General features: G+C 35.7%; 1 protein-coding gene across 4 annotated transcripts in view; it reads left to right on the forward strand.

Annotated features, from left to right (window-relative positions):
• The window catches only part of RC3H2 (ring finger and CCCH-type domains 2), a 44484-nt gene extending 31105 nt beyond the window's left edge, over nt 1-13379 (forward strand). For 2 of the 4 annotated variants that reach the window (XM_045562161.1, XM_045562164.1), the window contains exons 11-21: nt 554-768; nt 1459-1892; nt 2490-2660; nt 4623-4769; nt 5106-5319; nt 5559-5643; nt 5906-5987; nt 6095-6229; nt 6472-6579; nt 6679-6827; nt 8111-13379. In XM_045562161.1, coding sequence (XP_045418117.1) covers nt 554-768; nt 1459-1892; nt 2490-2660; nt 4623-4769; nt 5106-5319; nt 5559-5643; nt 5906-5987; nt 6095-6229; nt 6472-6579; nt 6679-6827; nt 8111-8306 — 1936 coding nt within the window. In that variant the 3' untranslated portion in view covers nt 8307-13379. The remainder of the gene's footprint in view (nt 1-553; nt 769-1458; nt 1893-2489; nt 2661-4622; nt 4770-5105; nt 5320-5558; nt 5644-5905; nt 5988-6094; nt 6230-6471; nt 6580-6678; nt 6828-8110) is intronic. The other 2 variants (XM_045562163.1, XM_045562162.1) reach the window with 2 other exon arrangements.
• Nucleotides 13380-22569: the final 9190 nt, after the last annotated feature.

Genomic DNA, 22569 nt, shown 5'->3' on the forward strand with positions numbered 1-22569 from the left:
TTAGACAACCTTATGATTATACCAACAACCCCTGATTGTACACCTTCAACAGGTGAATTATATCTCAGGGTTTTTTAATGGACTAGGGTAACAACTTTAAAGGTAATCTACATAAATTATTCATTCAAATATTTAAAAATAAATCTACATACATTATTTATTCATCAGATATTATACATCATCTAATATGTGCCAAACACCAGGCCAATTGGTGTAGCTAATGAAAATGAGCTAGGGTTGATGCGGTGGCTTATGCCTATAATCCCAGCACTTTGGGAGCATGAGGTGGGAGGATTGCTTGACGCCAGGAATTTGAGACCAGCCCAGGCAACATGGTGAGACCCCCATCTCTAGGGGAAAAAAAGGTGGATGAGGTGGCATGCACCTGTAGTCTTAGTTACTCAGGAGGCTCAGGTGGGAGGATCTCTTGAGCCCAAGAGTTTGAGGTTCATGGTCATTTTCCATTAGTGATTTCACTATATAATTTTATGAAAAATTCATTTTGAGGAAGACATTTGGTTATCTTTTGTTCTTTGTAAAACTCTCTTTCCAGTAAAATTGGTTCTCCACCCAAGACTCCTGTAAGTAATGTAGCGGCTACCTCAGCTGGACCCTCTAATGTTGGAACAGAGCTGAATTCTGTGCCTCAAAAATCCAGCCCATTTCTAACTAGAGTACCAGTATATCCTCAGCATTCTGAAAACATTCAGTATTTTCAAGATCCAAGGACTCAGATACCCTTTGAAGTCCCACAGTATCCACAGACAGGTAAGTAATTTTATGCAATTTTATGTAATTCTAAGAAAAAAAGAAACTGTAATCTGACATGTGTTTCCCTTAGATAAATGAATGAATCATTTATATCTGTCTAGAATGTCTACATTAAAAAATTAATCCTTAGGAGTATGTGACCCCAATGTTTTCTCCTGCCCTAAGAATCTGCAGTTCTAGATACTAATAGTTGTAAGATTGTCATTCCTGTGAATCAAATACAAGGTTCATGAATAAGTTTCAGGGAGTACTGCAAATCTCCCGAAATAGTATGTAAAATGTTTTGTTTATGTATGCTTATGAACAATTTTGGAATGACAATGAACAAGTTACATAGATTTTGAAAGAGGTCTTTAACCTCTGCTCCCAAAAAGGATAATAAGAATCAATGATGTAATCATTTAATCCAAAGCCTATGGCACTAGATGCTCTAGAAGGAAATTTACCAGCCATCTATTAATAGCTCTATCATGTGTTTTTAAAAAGCAGTTTAACAAAGTGTTGAATGTTAATGATTTTCATATAGTAATATCTTGAAAATACATAGCTGCTTTGTAAAGCAGGGTAACTAAGGTAAAATTCAAAGCTTATATTTTCCCATATTAAAGGCTGTCTTAGACTTAAACCATTATAAAATGTTGGATTTTACTAAGATGACATTAAATATTCCTTTTTCCAATTTTCAAGGATACTACCCACCACCTCCAACGGTACCAGCTGGTGTGGCTCCCTGTGTTCCTCGCTTTGTGAGGTCCAATAATGTTCCAGAGTCCTCCCTCCCACCTGCTTCCATGCCATATGCCGATCATTACAGTACATTTTCCCCTCGAGATCGAATGAATTCTTCTCCTTACCAGCCTCCTCCTCCGCAGCCGTATGGACCAGTTCCTCCAGTACCTTCTGGGATGTATGCTCCTGTGTATGACAGTAGGCGCATCTGGCGCCCACCTATGTACCAACGAGATGACATTATTAGAAGCAATTCTTTACCTCCAATGGATGTGATGCACTCGTCTGTCTATCAGACATCTTTGCGGGAAAGATATAACTCATTAGATGGATATTATTCAGTGGCTTGTCAGCCACCAAGTGAGCCAAGGACAACTGTGCCTTTACCAAGGGTAAGTGATGATGGAAATAGGAATGCTACTAGAGTGTAGTAGTTAGTGTACTAGTTACAAGTCCAATGTTTGGCGTTAAACCTCCCAAGTATACATTCTGGCTCCTCCACTTACAGTTGTGTGACCTACGGAAGTTACTTCTCCTATGCCTCAGTTTTTTTCATCTGTTTGGTGGAAATAACAGTAGTACCTACCTCAAGGCTGTTGTGAGAATTAAATCAGAAAAACAAAACTTTTAGAACTAGGCCTGATCCATATGAATGCTCAATAAATGTCATATTTGGATAGAAAACTGTTGGGTAGGTAAAAATAAATCTTAGAATTACAAGGACAGGGCCTCTTTTCAGTGTCTCCACATGTATACAAATGACTTTCTGAAACCAAAAAAGTGAGTGCTCAGATTTTACTTTTAACATCAGTTGAATAAATATTAACCTTTTTGTTTAAGTGTGTGGAGAATAGACTAGGGTGACTTTCCCTCCTGTGTTTTTTTATCCCCAAAATATCATAAACTGTTTACATTATTTTCACAGAGCATAGTTAAATTTATTCGCCACTCCCTAGATGATTAAGATTGTTTCTTTTATCCTCCATTAGGAACCTTGTGGTCATTTGAAGACCAGTTGCGAGGAGCAGATAAGAAGAAAGCCAGATCAGTGGGCACAGTACCACACTCAGAAAGCACCTCTTGTCTCTTCAACTCTTCCTGTGGCAACACAGTCACCAACACCACCTTCTCCTCTATTCAGTGTAGACTTTCGCACGGATGTAAGAAAGGTTTTAATCACTTGATATTGCAGGGATAGTTTGAACAGTTGACTTCAAATTTCTCATTTAAACTAGGTTTAGCTATTTTGGATATTTTGCAGTGGTTTCGTGTGCACTTGAGGTTAGGTCAGTAAACATTGACTGTATACTCCCTAGGTGTTGTGAGACTCTGAAGACCATCATATGTCTCTCAGTCCTTTATCAACCAAAAATTAAAATCTTTCCAGCAGTACAGTTATTTTTATAGTCTTTATTAATAATAAGCTTTGTATCTACCATTTATTGAGCACCTACTCATGCCAGGCGCTGTACCATACATTTACATAAAGCTGTTTTATTTAATTCTCACAAAAACCTTAGGGCACAGGTATTATCCATATTTTACAGGTTAGGAATCCAACTCAGAGAAGTTGTGTAATTAGCCCAAGATCATTCAGCCTGTAAGCAGCTGGGATTTGAATCCTGGGCTGAGGGTTTTCTTCCCTACTTCACAAGAGGTGCACAAATGCCCACTGAATTATTCATGCTATTTACATCACTGCTAATTATTGTTCTTGGCATTACAATGTGGAAAGCAATATGGAGATACCTTAAACAGATATAAGTAGACCTACCATTTGATCCAGCAATCCCATTATTGGGCATCTACCCAAAAGAACAAAACAAGTTTTTGTTCCAGGATGATTTTAATTTAACCTGGTGTTTTTAGTACTGTTATATTTAGAGAAAACCATTAATTTCTTTTTAAAGTTTCTTCTAATTTATTCCTTACCCCTAGAGGATCTGATGTAAAACATTTTTTAATCTTTTTTATTATAAACAATTTCAAACATATGCCAGGCACAGTGGCTCATGCCTATAATCCCAACAACTCGGGAGGCTGAGTCAGGAGGATTGCTTGAGGCCAAGATTTCCAGACCAGCCTGAGCAACATTTTAGAGACCCTGTCTCTAAAAAAAAAAAAAATTTCAAACATATACAAATATAGAGAGAATAGTATAATAAACTCTATTTCCCAGCTTTCACAATTATCAACTCAGCCAAATCTTATTTTATTTGTACCACCCCCTTTTCCTGCTGGTTTATTTTGAAATAATCATAGGCATTATATTTTTTTATCCATAAATCTTTTAATAAAGCATTGAATTTTTAAACTAGATCCAAATTTATCTTATCAAACTTAGACTTCTTCAAAGCAGGTAAACATCTTGACAACAGTGACAGAGCTGCCACTTGCTTGATAGAAAAGTATATTTTCGTTTTTTATATAATATGTTTTAGGAAATGAGTATTTTCCTGAGATTAAGATATGCTTTCAGCTTACAGTTTGTCTTGGGGCAAGTTATTTAACCTTTTTGGCCTTAAATTTTCTTATCTAAATAATTAATAAACTAGATTTAAAGATTATTACAACTTTAATATTCTGGTCCTGTAGTATTCCTTACAGTTCCTTTAAAATGTATTCACTTCCCCTTCTAGCTACAGACCCCTGTTTGAATTCTTTGGCTCTTTATTTAATACTACATGGTTTATCAGTCATGTTCCCTTATTTGTACATGTTGTTCTTTTGTCAAGGAAATTATAAACTCCTTTAGGACATAGACTGTGTGTTCTCTGCGTCTGTGCGTATCTGTATATTTGTTTTCTTTTGCTTTTTCTTCTTCTTTGTTTTTTTAGAGCACCCCATACCATGTTAGTGACATGCTACAAATATTTGTTGATTGCTTTTGATAGTGTCAGTCAAGTGTTCCTTATGAGCACTTAAAGGAAAAAGGGAAAAGAGAAGGCATGCCATTTTCTAATGTAAAAATACTATTTGTTGCTTATAACAGTTTTTATATTATTAAGAGTATAATTGTTCACTGTGAAGTTCTCTCAATTCTGCAATAGTCACTTTATATTAGTTATAAGCTTATACATTTAAGTTTCTTACTAATTGGCTTATTTTTTTTAAAAAACCAGTTCTCTGAGAGTGTGAGTGGTACAAAATTTGAAGAAGATCATCTTTCTCATTATTCTCCCTGGTCCTGTGGCACCATAGGCTCCTGTATAAATGCCATCGATTCAGAGCCCAAAGATGTAATTGCTAATTCAAATGCTGTGTTAATGGTATGATTTTGCTGGGGTTGGGGTTTGGTGGGGAGAGATAATGCATGTTGACTCAAGTTTTAGAGTGAATGCTTTCATCTTTTTACTGTTGCTATATATATAACTCATCTGTAAGCAGCTGCATTATATTTAGATAAGTCTGAAATAAATTACGTTTAATGTTTAAATTATTTGAGCATAGTTTAGTGGTTTAATAATAGTGTTGGATTATCACTGACATGTAGAGCTACTGTTAAATTTACCAGAAAACCTAATCACATGTCTCTTGATAGCATATACTTCCTAGCTGAAGTAATAGCCAACAGTCCTTTTATTGATTTTCTTTGGTTTATGCAGGACCTGGACAGTGGAGATGTTAAGAGAAGAGTACATTTATTTGAAACTCAGAGAAGGACAAAAGAAGAAGACCCAATAATTCCCTTTAGTGATGGACCCATCATCTCAAAGTGGGGTGCAATTTCCAGATCTTCCCGTACAGGTTACCATACTACGGATCCTGTCCAGGCCACTGCTTCCCAAGGAAGTGCGACTAAGCCCATCAGCGTATCAGGTAATCCATTTAACTAATCCCTAGTCTGATATAAGGGACTGTGCTTTTTAATCTGCAGTTTATACAATAGAGTATGTTTCCCTCCATTTAACAACTCTAGTAAACTCAGAATTAAATGGTTTAACCAGCATCATATGGCTAGTGGGATAAAATCAGATCTTTTTTTGAAAAGTATACATGCATATCTATCCACTAGTTTTTCACTTTTGCAAACATTGTTTCTTTCTACATTTCTCTAGATTATGTCCCTTACGTCAATGCTGTTGATTCAAGGTGGAGTTCATATGGCAGTGAGGCCACATCATCAGCACACTATATTGAACGGTAATGTTTTTCTTAATTCTTTAGGATTCTCCATTCTCAGACTTGTATGTATCCTTGGAGACCAAATCCCACCCCCATTTGTTCATGAAATGTGCTTTGCTAGTCTGAGCTGTGTAACAAATTTGTGAAAAAAATTTTTACTTTTACATTTACTTTCACAAAGCTTTCAGGGTTGATCAGTTACTTAAAACATATAGTCATTGCTGCTTTAGTTGCTTCATTTATTTTACTTTTATTAAAATAACCATATTTCTCTTTAAAGGGACAGATTCATTGTTACTGATTTATCTGGTCATAGAAAGCATTCCAGTACTGGAGACCTTTTAAGCATTGAACTTCAGCAGGTAGGTTCTAGGTAACTTAGCTTTGAATTTTTAAAAAAACAGAATGACATTTGAAAACTATGGTTGGAAACTTACTTTACTTTTTTTCCCCCTTTCTCCTTATATAGGCCAAGAGTAACTCATTACTTCTTCAGAGGGAGGCCAATGCTCTGGCCATGCAACAGAAGTGGAATTCCCTGGATGAAGGCCGTCACCTTACCTTAAATCTTCTAAGCAAGGAAATTGAACTGAGAAATGGAGAGGTAACAAAACTGAACCTTTCAGCTTCATGCATAATGTATTTGTTTTCTGCAAGCTTGGTTTATACCAGTCTTTGTGCATTTTAGTGTACCTTTTTCTTATGTATGATTGATCACTGTTAAAACTTACAGTAGAAATAAAATTATAGTCTGAGATTTCCTAAATAATTCTTTAGTTAAACCCTTGAGGTTCTCGTTTTAATTTAAGTTCCATGGGTATAAGATCAGTATTTTTTTGTTTACAGAGTGATTATACAGAAGATTCAACAGATACTAAGCCTGATAGGGATATTGAATTAGAGCTTTCAGCACTTGATACTGATGAACCTGATGGACAAAGTGAACAAATCGAAGTAAGTGCCACAATTAGATAATTAGGAAGCTTTGTTCCTTTAAAAATTAAAAAGTATAAAATATTTTCATACTGAAGAATTAAAATTTTATTTTCCTAGGAGATCCTGGACATACAACTTGGAATCAGTTCTCAAAATGATCAGTTGCTGAATGGAACAGCAGTGGAAAATGGGCATCCTGTCCAACAGCACCAAAAGGAGCCACTAAAGCAGAAAAAACAGAGTTTAGGTGAAGACCATGTGATTCTGTGAGTGTTAGACAGAAAATTCATAACCAGTGGACTTAGGGCATGAATACTTAAAGAGAAATAGATGCTATGTTAAATTCATTTTTGGCTTTGTGCTGTGAGGAAGACCTTATACAATAGGGCAATGATTTGGTCAGTCCAGATTTTTAGGGGAGAAGAGATAAAATTGAACTAACAAAGTAGTCCATTTTAGTAGCCTGAAACTTGCTTTTTGTTGGGATAAAAGTCTATGCTCCAGTATCAGATTATACTCCTTCAATATGGTGGCCAAAGTTAAAGAATTAAAACCTAGATTAAGGGTTTCTTTTTTAAAAAAATCATGTTAAGTCTGAGCTTAGTGGCTCATGCCTGTAATCCTAGCACTTCGGGGGGCTGAGGCAGAAGGATCACTTGAGGCCAGGAGTTCAAGACCAACCTGGGCAATACTGTGAGACCCCATCTCTACAAAAAAAAAATAATTTAAAAAATTAGTCAGGGGCCGGGTGTGGTGGCTCATGCCTGTAATCCTAGCACTCTGGGAGGCCGAGGCGGGTGGATCGCTCGAGGTCAGGAGTTCGAGACCAGCCTGAGCAAGAGCGAGACCCCATCTCTACTAAAAACTAGAAACAAATTATCTGGCCAACTAAAAATATATATAGAAAAAATTAGCCGGGCGTGGTGGCGCATGCCCGTAGTCCCAGCTACTCGGGAGGCTGAGGCAGTAGGATTGCATAAGCCCAGGAGTTTGAGGTTGCTGTGAGCGAGGCTGATGCCACGGCACTCACTCTAGCCCAGGCAACAGAGCAAGACTCTGTCTCAAAAAAAAAAAAAAAAATTTAGTCAGGTGTGGTGGCACACATCTTTAGTCCTAGGTTGTCAGTGTTTGGCAACCTCATTTTGCCAGCTACTCAGAAGGCTAAGGCAGGAGGATCTCGAGCCCAGGAGTGTGAGGCTGTAGTGAGCTATGAACGTGCCACTGCACTCCAGCCTGGGCAACAAAGCAAAAAAAGAAAAAAAGACATGTTAAGATTTTCTTGGCTATAATAATACCGTTTTGTATAATTACTGCCAAAAATATGGGCTTAATCTTGAACTTGATAGTTTGTATGGCCATAAATAAACCAGTATTTTAATTTTTTATTATAATTTTTGAAAAATGGGATTTTTTAAGTGACTTGTGATGCTTTTAGTGTTTCTGCCTAGGGGCTTGTAAAGCTTGATACAATTTTCATGAAGCATGTGTGGTTGCTCTTTAAAGTTTTCACTTAAGACTAATTTGTTTTCAATATCATTTATTTTTTCAGGGAGGAACAAAAAACAATTCTGCCGGTAACTTCTTGCTTTAGCCAACCACTCCCAGTATCTATTAGCAATGCAAGTTGCCTCCCCATCACCACATCTGTCAGTGTTGGCAACCTCATTTTGAAAACTCATGTTATGTCTGAAGATAAAAACGACTTTTTAAAACCTGTTGCAAATGGGAAGATGGTTAACAGCTGAAAGAAGGTTCATCTTTCAAATTTGTGACCATACCATGGAAGCATTTACACTAGCTTTTTATATATATAATATATATTATATAATGTATATTTTTTTTAAAAAAAATGATATTACCGGGGGCATCCATTTCCTGTGGACTCTTTGATACTTCAAGCCCTCTTGCATTAGCATTATGAAAAAAAAAAAAGAAAATTTACTTTACTAGGGTAACACGTTCACTTTCCAGAAGTGATTGGAATTTGGACAACATTTAACTTAAGCTTCAAGCAGCTTTTTATGAGTTTGTAGCAATCCGGTGCAGTAACTGAGCCATTTCCTATTTTAAATGGCTTCTATAGAAAACAACTCAGTTATTAAACTAGCAGGATCCTACAATAATACATCTAGTGAAAGTAGACTTAATTAACTTATTTATTTCTATTTTATGTTTCACTGAGAGAAGTTTCCATCTCATTCCAGCTGCTTTATTTATCTTTTTCATGGGACTTTGCATGGATTTTTTTTTTCTTTTTTTTTCTTTTGAAGAGTGAAGTTAGACATTCTTACCATAGAATTTTACAGGGTTATATACTAGCTTTCTTTACTGCATTATATGTAGGAGTGTGGTGCAGTGCTTTTATCTGTAGCATTTAATTTTTTTTTAATTTTCCATTTTTCAAGGATAGTTTCTGCTTTGTTAATATTTATACACAGGCTACTTGTTGAAGTAATTAATTAAAAATATAACCAAGTGCCTAAGTCTTTCAGCTGATGTACTAGATATTAAATTCTCCTAAGTTATGCAGAATCGTTTTTAAAGTTTTGATAAATTATGCACTAATGTAATGGCAGTTTTTTAAAATGCAGATTTAAGCCTGTACATTATTGAATCTGATGACTTGGCAAAAGAATCAGGTGCTTTCGGCTTTCTTGAGAAAACCCTGTATGTAGCGTTTGCACTGACTAACAAGATGGTATTGCTGGGTTTTTAACTTAAACTAATTAATTTGGGTGTTCTTTGCATTATCTTGGTTAAATATTGTTTATTGTTACTTCATGTTGGGGTTTAATTTTTCTTGTTTTTTGACTGTTAGATTGATAAGACTATGAACCATGTAATAGTGGAACATTGACTAACATTTATTCATACTTAAAAACATGAATAATTTTTGCCCTGCTAAAATGTGACTGAAATGGTTTTTGACTTGGCGTCTGAAAGTATGCAGTATATTCAACTAGCCATGCCCCAGATTTGTGGAAGATACTTTATTGAAACCTAAATTTCAGTCAACATTTGAAAACAAAAGCTGGGCATTCCTTCCTGGTGATCTTACCCATAGTTTGTCTTTTTGTTTTTCCTCTGTTTCTTTAAGATTAGTTTGAGTTTTATTATTTTTTTTTTTAATTAACTTCTGTGAAGTTGTTTACTCTGAAAATTGTACTGGAATATTTTAAGCCAAGCTGATCTTTCACCAGGTGTACTGTATGTAAGGGCTTTTCCTGCTAGCAAGATGCTTAAACAGGATCATGTTATTGGTCGTCTGAGCTATTTAGTTGTTTTACAAAACCACAGCATTGTATCAGATAAGATTTTGATAAAAAGTTTTGTGCACATTTCCAGGGGCGGGAGGGTTGACATTTCCCTGAAATTTCTTCATCAGAATGAGTAAATACTGGTGTTTGATACCTGTCTTAATGAACATGCTCATAAGGTGACTGATAAGTTGTAAATATACCTGAGAAACAAAAGGGGTAGTTTTGATATTCTGGTGTCAGTATGGAAGATCTTACACATTTATTTAATACTCAAATGTATGAAGATGTTTGTTTGTAGCATAATAGCACAGTAGCCTTGACTTAATTTCCTTTGGTTAGTACTGTACTTTTCTGCCATGGCCAGTGCTCCCCATCCCTACAAAGACATTTTTATTTATTTCACTCTGTAACCTGAAATGAATAGGAACAAGAGTTTTAAACCATGTTACATTAACTTATTTCAGACATTATAAATTAGCCTAGGATATTACAGGAATATGATTGTTATATAATTTATATCAGAACCTTTCTATAAATATGTGCTTATTACATTTGAAATGCTTCCAATGTACTTTATTTGCTGTTTGTAATTCCAAAAAGGATATGCAAACCATTCTATTTCATGGATATTTAATAGTGAGATCTTCCATGTTGAAGGTAATGTATTTTTTTTTAAGATTTTAAAATTGCTATTTTGTTACAAAATAGAGACCTATTAACAGTTTGAGAGCTCCTTATGTGCCCTCAGGGAAAGAACCCTCTGTGCAACAGAACTACACAAAACATCTTCAGCACGTTCTGAGGGTGAATATATACTACATAAATTGATCTTGTGTATTTAACCTTAAATCTTTTTAATTTTAAAATTGAAATTTTGAAACTTGGTTGTGCTCTGCTGGAGGGGGTTGGGATAAACTGCTTAGATGTTTGCCTACTTGTCCAGTGAAATTACATTTGCATCAGTATATGTATATACCTGCCAACCTTATTGGTATGTCTCAGAACATTTATATTAAAATAATACTTGTCTTGCAGCAGGTGATCCCGTAAAACAATAACTCCCTGTTCTTAAAAACTTACTCTCTTTCTCACTAACAACATAGGAATTGTTTCTGTGTTGTGATTATTCTGGATTGCATCCATTCTCTATGTAAGGATGGCCACCTTCTGTCTGTCATGGTGGGTTTAACATGAAGTAAAGCCATTGGTTCTCTGCCACTTTAGAAGAAAGCAGTTCATCTGATCCTTCTTCAGAATGGTACCTACTGATGTCATGGAAGAAAATGTTACAAATCAGACCTAGGATGTGACTTTTTAAAATTGGGGCATTCCTGTCATTTGACCCTTTTCTTAACACATTGTGACATACACGTTTGAAATCAAAAGATACAAAGCAACAGGAGAGGAAATTTATAATGTTGGTAACTGAACTACGCATATTGCCTATGGTCTAATCTAATCAGAAAAAGTAGTCTAAGGTCTAGAAAGCAGGAAAGTGGTGGTTTTTCTTTTTTTTTCTTTTTTTTGTGTTTTTGTTTTTTAGTTTCTAAGTCCCATTCTGAAGTCTGTGCCGCCTCATTCATTTACTGTGGATGTAGCATCAATAATTCTTTTTTGTAGTCTCATTTCATTTTAGGAATTCTGAGAAAGTTACTTATGTATTTCTTTAGTTGGTTCCTGAACAAAGCAGATTCCCTTGCCTTTGCTGCCATGACTTACTGTCAATGCCATGTGATGAACCAGTGTCATACATGAAAAGTTGTGCTTTGTAATTTTCAAAAGAAGGTAGTTCATTAGGCCAGTGGCATTGATTTTTTTCTCCAGTAGCTATTTACTCTAGTAAGAGAATAATAAAAGAAACCTCCCATACTAGAACTGAAATTTTCCATTTGTATGGATCTAGTCACTTTCACTCAGATTTCAAGTTGAGGCTAAGTACGTAAAGCACATCCCACTTTTATGTGCTGCCTTGAGAAAATTACAAGGATGCACAGCAATTTGTAGGAATTTAAAATAGGATCATTTAAACATTTGAAAAAATTGTTTTAAAACCATCTAGCTTGCTTTTGGATTTTAAATGTTAAAGCCCATGTTGTCTTGTTAACAGGGGTGGTATTTATAACAATCAGATTCAGCATGTGATTTAAACTTTGAATCTGAGCATTTCTTCCCCAGCTTCTTTGAGTCATTTTCTGAGCAGACTGTTACCAGTATTGATAACTAATCATTAAAAGGAAAAGTTGCATTGCAACTATATATTGGTTTCCTGGAAGAACTTTTCTTGTGTTTTAGTGAATGAAGAGCGATGATGGGATCACTTACTGTAACTCCTACATAAGGACACCTTCTGCAAGCAGAACACAAATGAACATGCTCAAGGAGTATCCCATTTTCTGGATAAATTGAACAAGTAACTCCTTTATACTAGCCCTTTCTTTGTATCCCTTTGCTGGCAAGGGAATACAAGGAGAAATGGCCACAGATCAGAACACCCCACATTTAAGTGGTGTCTTATTTTTACTCCAAGAGCAGTTAATCCCCAAGTCTGAAATTGGCCATTTTTTCTTTTTTTAAAATAAAATTTTAAAAATATCCCCAAACCAGTGGAACACAGACACTGGCTGCACTTAGTACTGCCAAAATCCAAGGTCATTTGCACATATTCCATCAACCTGTCAAGAATTAGGCCTCACTTTATAACCCAAGGCATGGAAGTGCATGCATTCTCTTAGCTGGGCAAACAATTATACTGTAGTTGTGATACAACACATGTGGCTTTTATTTGTACTGCACATATCCACTGTACAGCCACTTGGGAGTATCGTGGTTAGCTTGCAGCAACTGCTGTCTGCATTTATACTGTTTATTGCATATTCTTTTCCCTGGAAGTGAAAGAGAAATGTTTTTCTTGTTGCATTGATTACATTTTATAAATTTGCTTAGCTGGAAAGTTTGGGAAAAGAGGCCTGTTTGTCAATTGTACAACCGATTGTGAAGCTCTAGTGTGAATATTTTTACGTCTGTATTAGACATTTTCTTTGCAAATCTATTGTTCGATTGAAATGTAAATGAAATTAAAGATGGTGTACACCCATCATGTAAAAAGCAGGCACCATCTCTAAGATGGATTTAATGCTCATTTTTAAGGCATATACTCAGCTTCTATTTAAAACTATAATTTAAAATAATTCTGTACAATGAAATGGGGAATATATATGGGAATAAATTCTATTCCATTTATTTCAATTTGAATTTCCAAATTGTAATGTTTCCCTTTGTGCTATAGGAATAGGATTAAATGGGGAAAGGCTAGGACTTTTAAGGCCTGTATTTGGGGGGAGGGCAAAGATGGAACAATGAGGGTTGTGATGATAGTGAATAGCAAAGAGTGAATTCTGTGTGTTTTTGCTGTAGCACTGAAGTGAAGAGATATTAGCTTTGGCTGTTCACAAAATAGAGCATCATGATTTTCAGTGTTTGAGAGAAAATTGATGGAAAAAGTTTGCAGTACTCGACATGTATTTGCATGCACAAAATAAAATTATTTGTCCACCTTAACAGTTGTTTGTTTAGTGTCAATATTAAGTTTATGGTATTATTTTAGTTATCTTTATTTTCTTGGTATATTGTTTGGCTTAACAAAGCTATCAGGACACTCCCTAAGTTGGAATGTAAATGATTACCTGCCACATCCATGTATCATTGGGAAGGATCTGAAAAAAAATTAGTATACCCAAAGAGGTTGAGATATTCCTTAATTCTGTCAGTCACTTCATTCATTCAATATAGAGCACTTTCTGTGTGGGAAATGAGGACATATATAATACTGAGTTTACTGTCTAGTGGGGAAAACAGGACAGATACATAAGTAACTTACAAAGCAATGTATCATCAAGGTATTAAGATAGTTCTGTGGACCTCAGAATATGAACGGGGAATGGTCTGAGTGGACCTAGACAGTGTTTTCATTGGGCCTTGAGTGGTTTTATTCATTCACTCAGTTGATATATTTAAGCCCCTATTTGTGCTGGTCATTAAGGTTAAAGGTCAATAAACTATAAGCCCCTAGTCTAGAAGTTCATAGTGTGGAAAATGGGAAAGACAAATTCGAATAATTTAGTGAGCTATCTTCTTGAACTGAGGTCAAGGGATCCTCCTTCCTCACCCTCCCAAAGTGCTAGATTACAGGCGTGAGTCCCTGTGCCTGGCTCAGTGAGCTATGTTCTAATGTAGGATATATGGAAACTCCAAAGGGGAAATTTTGTAGCTGGTAATAGGGGTGAGCCAGAGGAGAAATTCCTCTGTGAAATGACCTCTGGCTAGAATTTGTAGGCTGAATCACATTTCTCCAAGCAGAGATTAGGGGAAGAATTACCCTGAACTACTTACTCTACCTTCACAAGAACCCACTCAATCTTAATAACCATCCTTCACTATGGATATTATAGCCTATATATTTTTTCTTTTTACAGACAGGGTCTTGCTATGTTGCTTAGGCTGGAGGGTAGTGGCTATCAGGTGCAGTCATAGCTCACTGCAGCCTCAAACTCCTGGCCTCCAGTGATCCTCCTGCCTCAGACTCCTGAGTAGCTGGAACTACAGGTGTGCACCACTGCACCTGGCTCTGTAACTCTTTTATATTTGAGATGTTATATAACTTGTCCAAGATCTACTACAAAGTGGTGGAGTCAAAAATTCTGATTCATGTCTGCCCTCTTTCTGCCTCCCAAAAAGGTGGTTGGTGGTGGTTGGAACCTATTTTAGCCCTGTTACAATGAAGGGTTGTTTAAAGAGAGAACTGTGAGTGATTCACTGAGAAATAATATAGCCAACTCTTAGAGCACGTAATATGTTCCAGACAGTTCTAAATGCGATAGGTATATTATAACCTAGGAACATAAATCTGGGTTATAGAGCCAGACATGGTAGCTCATGCCTGTAATCTCAGCACCTTGGGAGGCTGAGGCTGGACAATCGCTTGAGCCCAGGAGTTTGAGGTTGCAGTGAGCTATGACACCACTTTAGCCTGGGTAACAGAGTGAGACCTGTCTCAAAAAAAAAAAAAAAAAAACCTGGTGTGGTACATTCCTTTAGTCCCAGCTACCCAGGAGGCTGAGGTGGGAAGATCAGTTGAACCTAGGAGTTTGAGGCTGCAGTGAGCAAAATCCTGCCTCTTAAAAAAAAAGTCAACCTCTGTGAGAATCAGATGGAGAGTAAGGGGGCTTCCATTTAAAATAGATATTTAAACCGAAGATTCTAAATAAGATCAACTGAAATATTTTTTAAACCTTATATTTTGAAATAATTATAGATTCACAGGAAGTTGCAAAAATAGTATGGAGAGGACTGTGTACCGTTCACACACTTTCTCCAATGGTAGCATCTTACATAACTATAGTATAATATCAAAACAAGCAAATTGACATCCTTACAATCCAGACTTTATTCAGGTTTCACCAGCTTCACATGCACTTGCATGTGTGTATGTATGTGTGTGTAGTTCTATGCAATTTTCTCGTGTAGATTTGTGGAACCACCATTACTATCAAGATGACAGAACTGTTCCATCTCCTCAGTGTTCCCTTGTGCTACCCCTTTATCTTCACATCCGGTTTCCTCTCTTACCCCCATTCTCCTGTCTCTAAACTCTGGCAACCACTAATCTGTTTTCCATCTCTGTATTTTTGTCATTTTGAGAATGTTATATAACTGAAATTATACCTCATGTAAACTTTTGAGATTGGCTTTGTTTTTTTTTACTCAGCATAATTCCCTTGAGATCCATCCAAATGGTTGCATGTATTAATAGTTTTTTTTTTCTTTTATATTGCTGAGTAGTTATGGATGTACCATGGTCTGTTTAACCATTAACCCATTGAAGAGCATTTGGGTTGTTTCAAAATCTTGGCTATTACAAATAAAGCTGCTATGAACACATGTATACATGTTTTTGTATGTACATACATTTTTATTTCTGAAGTACTTTTTGAGCAAATAAATTGGTATACTTTGTCTACCTCTGAAGTAAATTAGTAAGTTAGACTATAAAGTCTCAGACAAATTCCTTAAAAATACAATTTACCAAAATGGATACAAGATGAAAAGGAAAATTGGAATAACACTTGTATTAGTTATCTATTGTTATAACAAATTACCTCATAACCAATTATCCCAAAATTTGGTGGCTTAACACAACATTTATTATCTCACAGTTTCTGTAGGTCAAGAATCTGGATGTGACTTAGATGGGTCCTCTGCTTTAGGGTCTCTCACAGCCCGCAGTCTAGGTGTTGACTAGCACTGCAGTCATCTCGGAGAGAGAACTAGAAGGAAGTCACAGTCTTTTATAACCTAATCTTGGAAGCAATATCCCATCACTTTTGTGGTATTCTAATCCTTAGAAGCAAGCCAGTAGGTCAAATCCACACTCAAGGGAAAGAGATTACACAGGGTATGAATACCAGGAGGTGGGGATCTTTGGGAGCTGTATCAGTCTGTCCAATCAGGAGTTAGAAACCGCACAGTGGGTTATATGGGAGAAAGTTTACTATAAAGAGTCATTAAACTCTAATAACTGAATATAAGATAAAAAGAAATTTCATATAGTACTCTATGGCTTAGGGAGAGTACCCAAGGATGGACAAACTTGGAAAGGGGTCCCTTCCCAAGGCTGGGGTTCAGACCTCCTCGGAGCACGTGTAGTTCGGCCAGTGGCCCAGGCCAGAAGTAGTTGCTGGCAAACAGAAAGCTACTCTCCAGGCAGCAGGAGAGGTTCACAGGATCCTGTGGAGAGAATTAGCATCAGTGTATACAGGCACCTTTGGAAGTTGGTGGGGGCAGGAAGACCTAAGAACACCAATTTTCGTGTTGAGAGGACCACAGGAAAATCACTGTTGGCTAGACCAGGGTTTCAGTGTCACCAAAGGGACCACATGTGCTGGCTGCATGGCTGGGGAAGAGCTCTACTGGATGTCTTTACATCCATATTGCTGATCTACCACACAGCTGAGGGAAACAGTGGAAGAGCTTCTCTTCTTGCAATGCCCCTGCAGTGCCCTCTACCGAGAAAGCTGTATACCCGACCAAACTGACAAAATAAAAGTTGTATTCTATTATTATAAGGTCTCTTAAAATGTAATGGAGGTCCATTTTGATGGCTTATAAGGTTAAATATATATATATATATATATAATGAGAAAAACTCAAATATTTCTAAAAAGAAATTTTGCTCTAAATTTTAAGCGTGTGTCCTATTTAAAGAAAAATATTGTTACTAAAAGTCTTATTACTAAAGCTATGAAAGCAAAGAGGTTTTCTGATTTTCTCAGATGCCTTAATCCGAAATTTGTTGCTTAAAGACAATTCAACATCTAAAGAAAATATCTCTTAAAATTAAAGCCCATACTAAAGATACCACTTTTAAAATTTAACAGAGAGAGAGAGAGAAATGTATCTATCATATAAGGAAATAATCCTTATCCTTACTGGTTTTATCTACATTAATACAAAAAAGTTGTTTAATCTGATTTTTAAATTAAAAGGACACTTAATTATAACAAACTGAACCCCCCCAGAAGGAAAGAAAGACAGTGAGGGGAGGGATGAGAAGTTGTAGGAAAGGAAGAAGGAAAGGGAAAGGAGAAGAAAGGAAATAAAGAAAGAAAAGACAAAACAGACTGATTATCTCAAACAGTCCTCATACTGTTGGTGTCATTCAAAACCATCTCTGTCAGATGCAAGTTGACCAGATGAAATAAGGAAAAAAAAGTCAAAACCATCTCTAGACCCTTAAAACGTATATAACAAAAAATAATCCAAGTAACAAGGACAAATTTGTTCAAAATTTACAAAAATATTGGTGGAAAAATTTTACATGAGAAACTGACTGGAAGACCAAATCTTGTTTTATCTCTAACAATTATAATTTGGAAAAACTACAAGAGTAGAGCAAGCCTTGGAACCCATGCTTCAAGGCATTTAATCATTCATATATGAATTTCATTCAATTATTTCAAAACTTTAAATATGTTTAATAATAGCCTGTAAATCTGGTTGGACTAAGATTTTACCTTGCTAAAAGGCAAATGCTTTAATAGTTTCAATACAGTTTATGGATTTGTTTTCTCCACTAGGGAATACCTTTAATATGCTCTACTAATAAACAACCCAACAAAAACCTTGCAGTACAGATACAATACTTTTAAAGCTATGAATTACATATTGTACTTTCATTAGACAGAAACTTCACTGTTGACATCATCCGAAAATTCTGATGATAAAAATGAGCGGTCCTGTTGGATATTGTTAGATAGCTAACTCACGTACACAGTCATATTCCTGACAGATGCAAGCTACATTACCAAAAAGGACATCACTGAATATATCCCTCTATAACATACAACCAGGGGTCTGAATATATTAAAAGAGACACCAATCAAGGTCAATCTTAAAACTGTGCATAAAGAAAAATATCAAGTATTCTTAACCACACAAAAAAATTATTCTTAAGCTCTAGGACATACAATTATAAGTACATAGTTCCCAGTAGAAATATGCTTAAGATCATACAATCTTGATATCCAGTCCCACTGACTATCTAACCTTGAGTCTTACTAAGTGGTCTCCAAAAGAAAAAATCTTTCTTCCTCCCAAGACTCTATAAATCATAAAAGAAGACCTGGGACAGAAACTTCTAGTATTCACCTTGGAATATAGAAAACCAGAAAGAACATTGTTCTCACCTTTACAATGAAAAAGAACTAGGCTAACTTCAACTAATTTCTTTTCTGAACCCATCTGTATTAGTTTTCTTTTGCTACCGTAACAAATGCCCACAACTTTAACAATTTAACATAAATTTATTATTTCTGAACTACAGTTCCTGTAGTTCAGTTCCTGTAGTTCAGAAGTCTGGGCACAGCATGATTCAACTAGGTTCTCTGATTAGTGCTGAAATCAAGGTGTTGGCAGGACTCATTTCTTTCTGGAGGCTTTGCTAAGCATAGGTTAGCAGGGCAGGGTAAAGTCCCTGGAGGCTGCAGAAACTGGAGGTGGGTGGGATCTATGCCCTCTTGCAGGCTCTTTCTCTTTTTGCAGAAACCCCAGCAGGTATTCATAGAAAAGATCAGAAAACAGCCTAAGAAATATTGTGGTGCTGACTTGAGAGTGGGGAATAGCAGGCTTGTCCATTTTCAGGCATAGAAACTATTTACCTCAGTCCCTACTGTCCTACACAAGATGTTCCAGTTTTCATCCAAAAAATTACAAGGTATATAAAAGGAATAAATAAAAGCTCCCAAGGACAAAATAGTTACTAGAACAAGAATCTAATTTGACATAGATGTTGGAACTACCTGACAGGCAATTTAAAGTAACAATGATTAATATGTGAAATGTTCTAATAGGAAACTTAGACAACATGCAAGATGTGATGAATAATTTTAGAAAAGAGATGGTTATCATAAGAAAGAATAAAATAAAAATGCTAGAAGTAAAAAAAGAATCTCAGTAGTAGAGATGAAAAATACCTTTGACTGGCTCATAAGCAGACTTGACACAGCCACAGAAAGAATCAGTGAAATTGAAAATAAGTCAATAGAAATTATTGAATTGGAAACACAAGAAGAAAAAGTGGGGGGGGGGGAATGCAGAACATTTGAATATAGGGCCTAGTTAAAGCAAAAAACAAAAAACAAACACATAAAAACAACCCCCACAGAATAGAGTTTTGAGACAATAGCAAAAAGTCTAAACTTAAATGTAATTGCAATACTGAAAGGAGAAGAGAGAATGAAGCAGAAGAAATATTTAAACAATTAATGGCCAAGAATTTTCCAAAATTATTGACAGACCTTTAATGAGTTAAAGAGAAAATCTCAAGGGAAATTTAAAATATTTTGAACTGGATGAAAACGGAAATGTAACATATAAAAAATCTGTGGGATGCATCCAAAGCAGTGCTGAAAAGAAAACGTACAGCATTAAATTCTTATATTGGAAAAGAAGAAAGTTCTCAAGTCAACAATTGAAGCTTCTACCTTAAGAAATTAGGGGAAAAAAAAAAAAACACCAACAAACCAAACCCAAAGCAAGCAGAGGAAGGAAATAATAAAGATAACAGCTGAAATAGATACAATTAAAAACAAAAAAACAATATAGAAAAATCAAAAGCTGGTTCTTTAAAAAATCAATAAATTTGATAAACCTGTAGCCATACTGACCAAGATTCAAAGAGAAATGACACATATTATCAATATTAGGAATGAAAGAAGGAGTATTACTACTCACTCCTTCTCACAGACCTCATAGACATTAAAAGGGTAAGAAGAGAATTCCAGATGAAATGGACTAATTTCTTGAAATACACAAACTACCAAAACTAACTCAAGATAACCTGATTAGTCCTATAGCTATTAAAGAATCTGAATTTGTAAAATAAAATACTTCCAAAAAAGACAAGTCCAGGCCTAGGTGGTTTCATTGGTGTATTCTAACAAATATTTAAGGAAGAAATAATGCCAATTCTACGTAATGTCTTCTAGAAAATAGGAGAGGAGGGGAAGTACTTTCGAACTCATTTTACAAAGCCAATATTATCCTTATACCAAAACCAGACAAAGATATTACAATCACAAGGCAAAAAACCCACATGCTAATATCTCTCTTAACCTATCTTCAAGATAATATTACACTTGCGGGCCATGTGGCCTTTGTTGCAACTTTGTTCAACTCTTCCTTTGTAGTGTGGAAGCAACCATAACAATGTATAAATGAATGGACCTGAGAGCATTCAAATAAAGCTTTTTTGTTTCGTTTTGTTTTGTTTTTACAAAACAGGTGATCAGCCTCTGGCCGTAGTTTACTGAGCCCTGATATATAGGTCAGTAGAGCAGAATAGAGAGCTTTGAAATAATCCACAGAAATATAGTTAACTGATTTTTGACAAGGATGCAAAGGGAATTTAATGGAGAAAGTGAAACTGGCTAAAGAGTATACATAAAGAGTATACAGAATTCTACTATTTTTGCAACTCCTTAAGTCTAAAATTATCTCAAAATAAAAAGTTAAAAAAGAAAGAAAACCTGGAGACAAAGATCCATTATCAAGACAATAAATTTACATTTAGACTTAACATTTTATTGGTTTTCTCTTCTTTCTCTTACTTTTTACTTTTTTTGTTTTCCTTTCTTGATTATTAATATTTTCTTTCCTATAAACTCTTCAAGCTCTCTAATTTGAATTTTTCAAACAATTACAATGACAACCAACCTTTCTGGCATTTAATTACGTTATCTAACTTCAAAACCCTCTAAAATATTATTGACCTAAATAAGTTTTCATACTTAACTGGACTTCAGTCCTTCCAAAGAATCTGCTGTGATAGACAGTCTGTAGGATGGCCTCCATGTTATCCATGCTTTTGTGTAATTGCTACTTTTTGAGTTTGGGCAGGACTCATTGGCTCACTTCTAATGAAAACAATACAGCAGACATAATGGAATGTCACTTCTAAGGTTAGGTTATAAAAGACTGTGGTTTCCCCCGCCCCCCTTCGCTGAGATCACCAGCTACCACATTGTGAGGGCATTCAGGATGTCTATGGAGAAATCTATGTGTGAATAACCAAAGTCTGCCAGCAACCATGCAAGTCAGCTAGAAAGTGGTTCTCTATTTTCCCACCCCCTAGTTGTGACTTCTGATGATACCTCAACCCCAACCAACAACTTGACTGCAACATCATGAGATACTTTGAGCCAGAGGCACCTAGCTAAGCAAGTCATGCCTAGATTCCTGATCCACATAAACTGTGAGATAATAAATGTTTGTTGTTTTAAGCCATTGGTTTGGGGTAATTAGTTATACAGCAGAGATAACTAATAAAGTTATAACTAATAACAGTTTTCTAACTTGTATTTCTTGGAACTTTAAAGTAATCCATAGGACATTTTAAAAAATAATAAAAGATGGTATTTATAATGCAAAGTATGGTCCAACTGTTTTCTCATACATCTATATGGAATTGTGACAGGATTTTTAAACTTGGAATAACTAAATTGAGACAATAGTTAATACTTACTGGCACATCCCCAGGACAACACTTCTCATATACTTTAATGGTCCTATCATGCTTACAACATCAAAATGTGACCTGTATTTTGGACATGGTCAACATCTTTTCCAAGTATTAAAACAAATCTTTCAGTTGCACACATTTTACTAAGAGCCCCAAATGGTAACTTACTAAGAGAGGTCCAAGGCACTGATTTTTACTGACTAATGCTAGAATTTCTATCCTGAATTAAATCTCCCCACTCATAAGAAGTCATCCATTATTTTTTGTAATTGTGACCCAAATAATATACAAAACAATTCGAATTTTATACTTAGCCACAATAGCTCAAGTGGGTAATGTAAATTTATTTACTAAAATAGTCCTAAATAATAGTAGTCTGATATTTACTCACCAGCTATCTTAGTCCATTTGTGTTGATATTAATGAATATCTGAAGCTGGGCAATTTATAAAGACAAGAGGTTTATTTGGCTCACAGTTCTGCAGACTATACAAGAAGCATGGCACCAGCATCTGCTTCTGATGAGGATTTCAGGCTGCTTCCATTCATGGCGGAAGGCAAAGGGGAACCAATGTGTGCAGAGATGACATGGCAAGAGCAGAGGCAAGAGAATGGGTGAGGAGGTTCTAGGCTCTTTTTAACCACAAATTCTTAAGGGAGAGTAGCCTGAGTATT

Source organism: Lemur catta, chromosome 10, assembly GCF_020740605.2.
Source record: "Lemur catta isolate mLemCat1 chromosome 10, mLemCat1.pri, whole genome shotgun sequence".
Lineage (NCBI taxonomy): Eukaryota > Metazoa > Chordata > Mammalia > Primates > Lemuridae > Lemur > Lemur catta.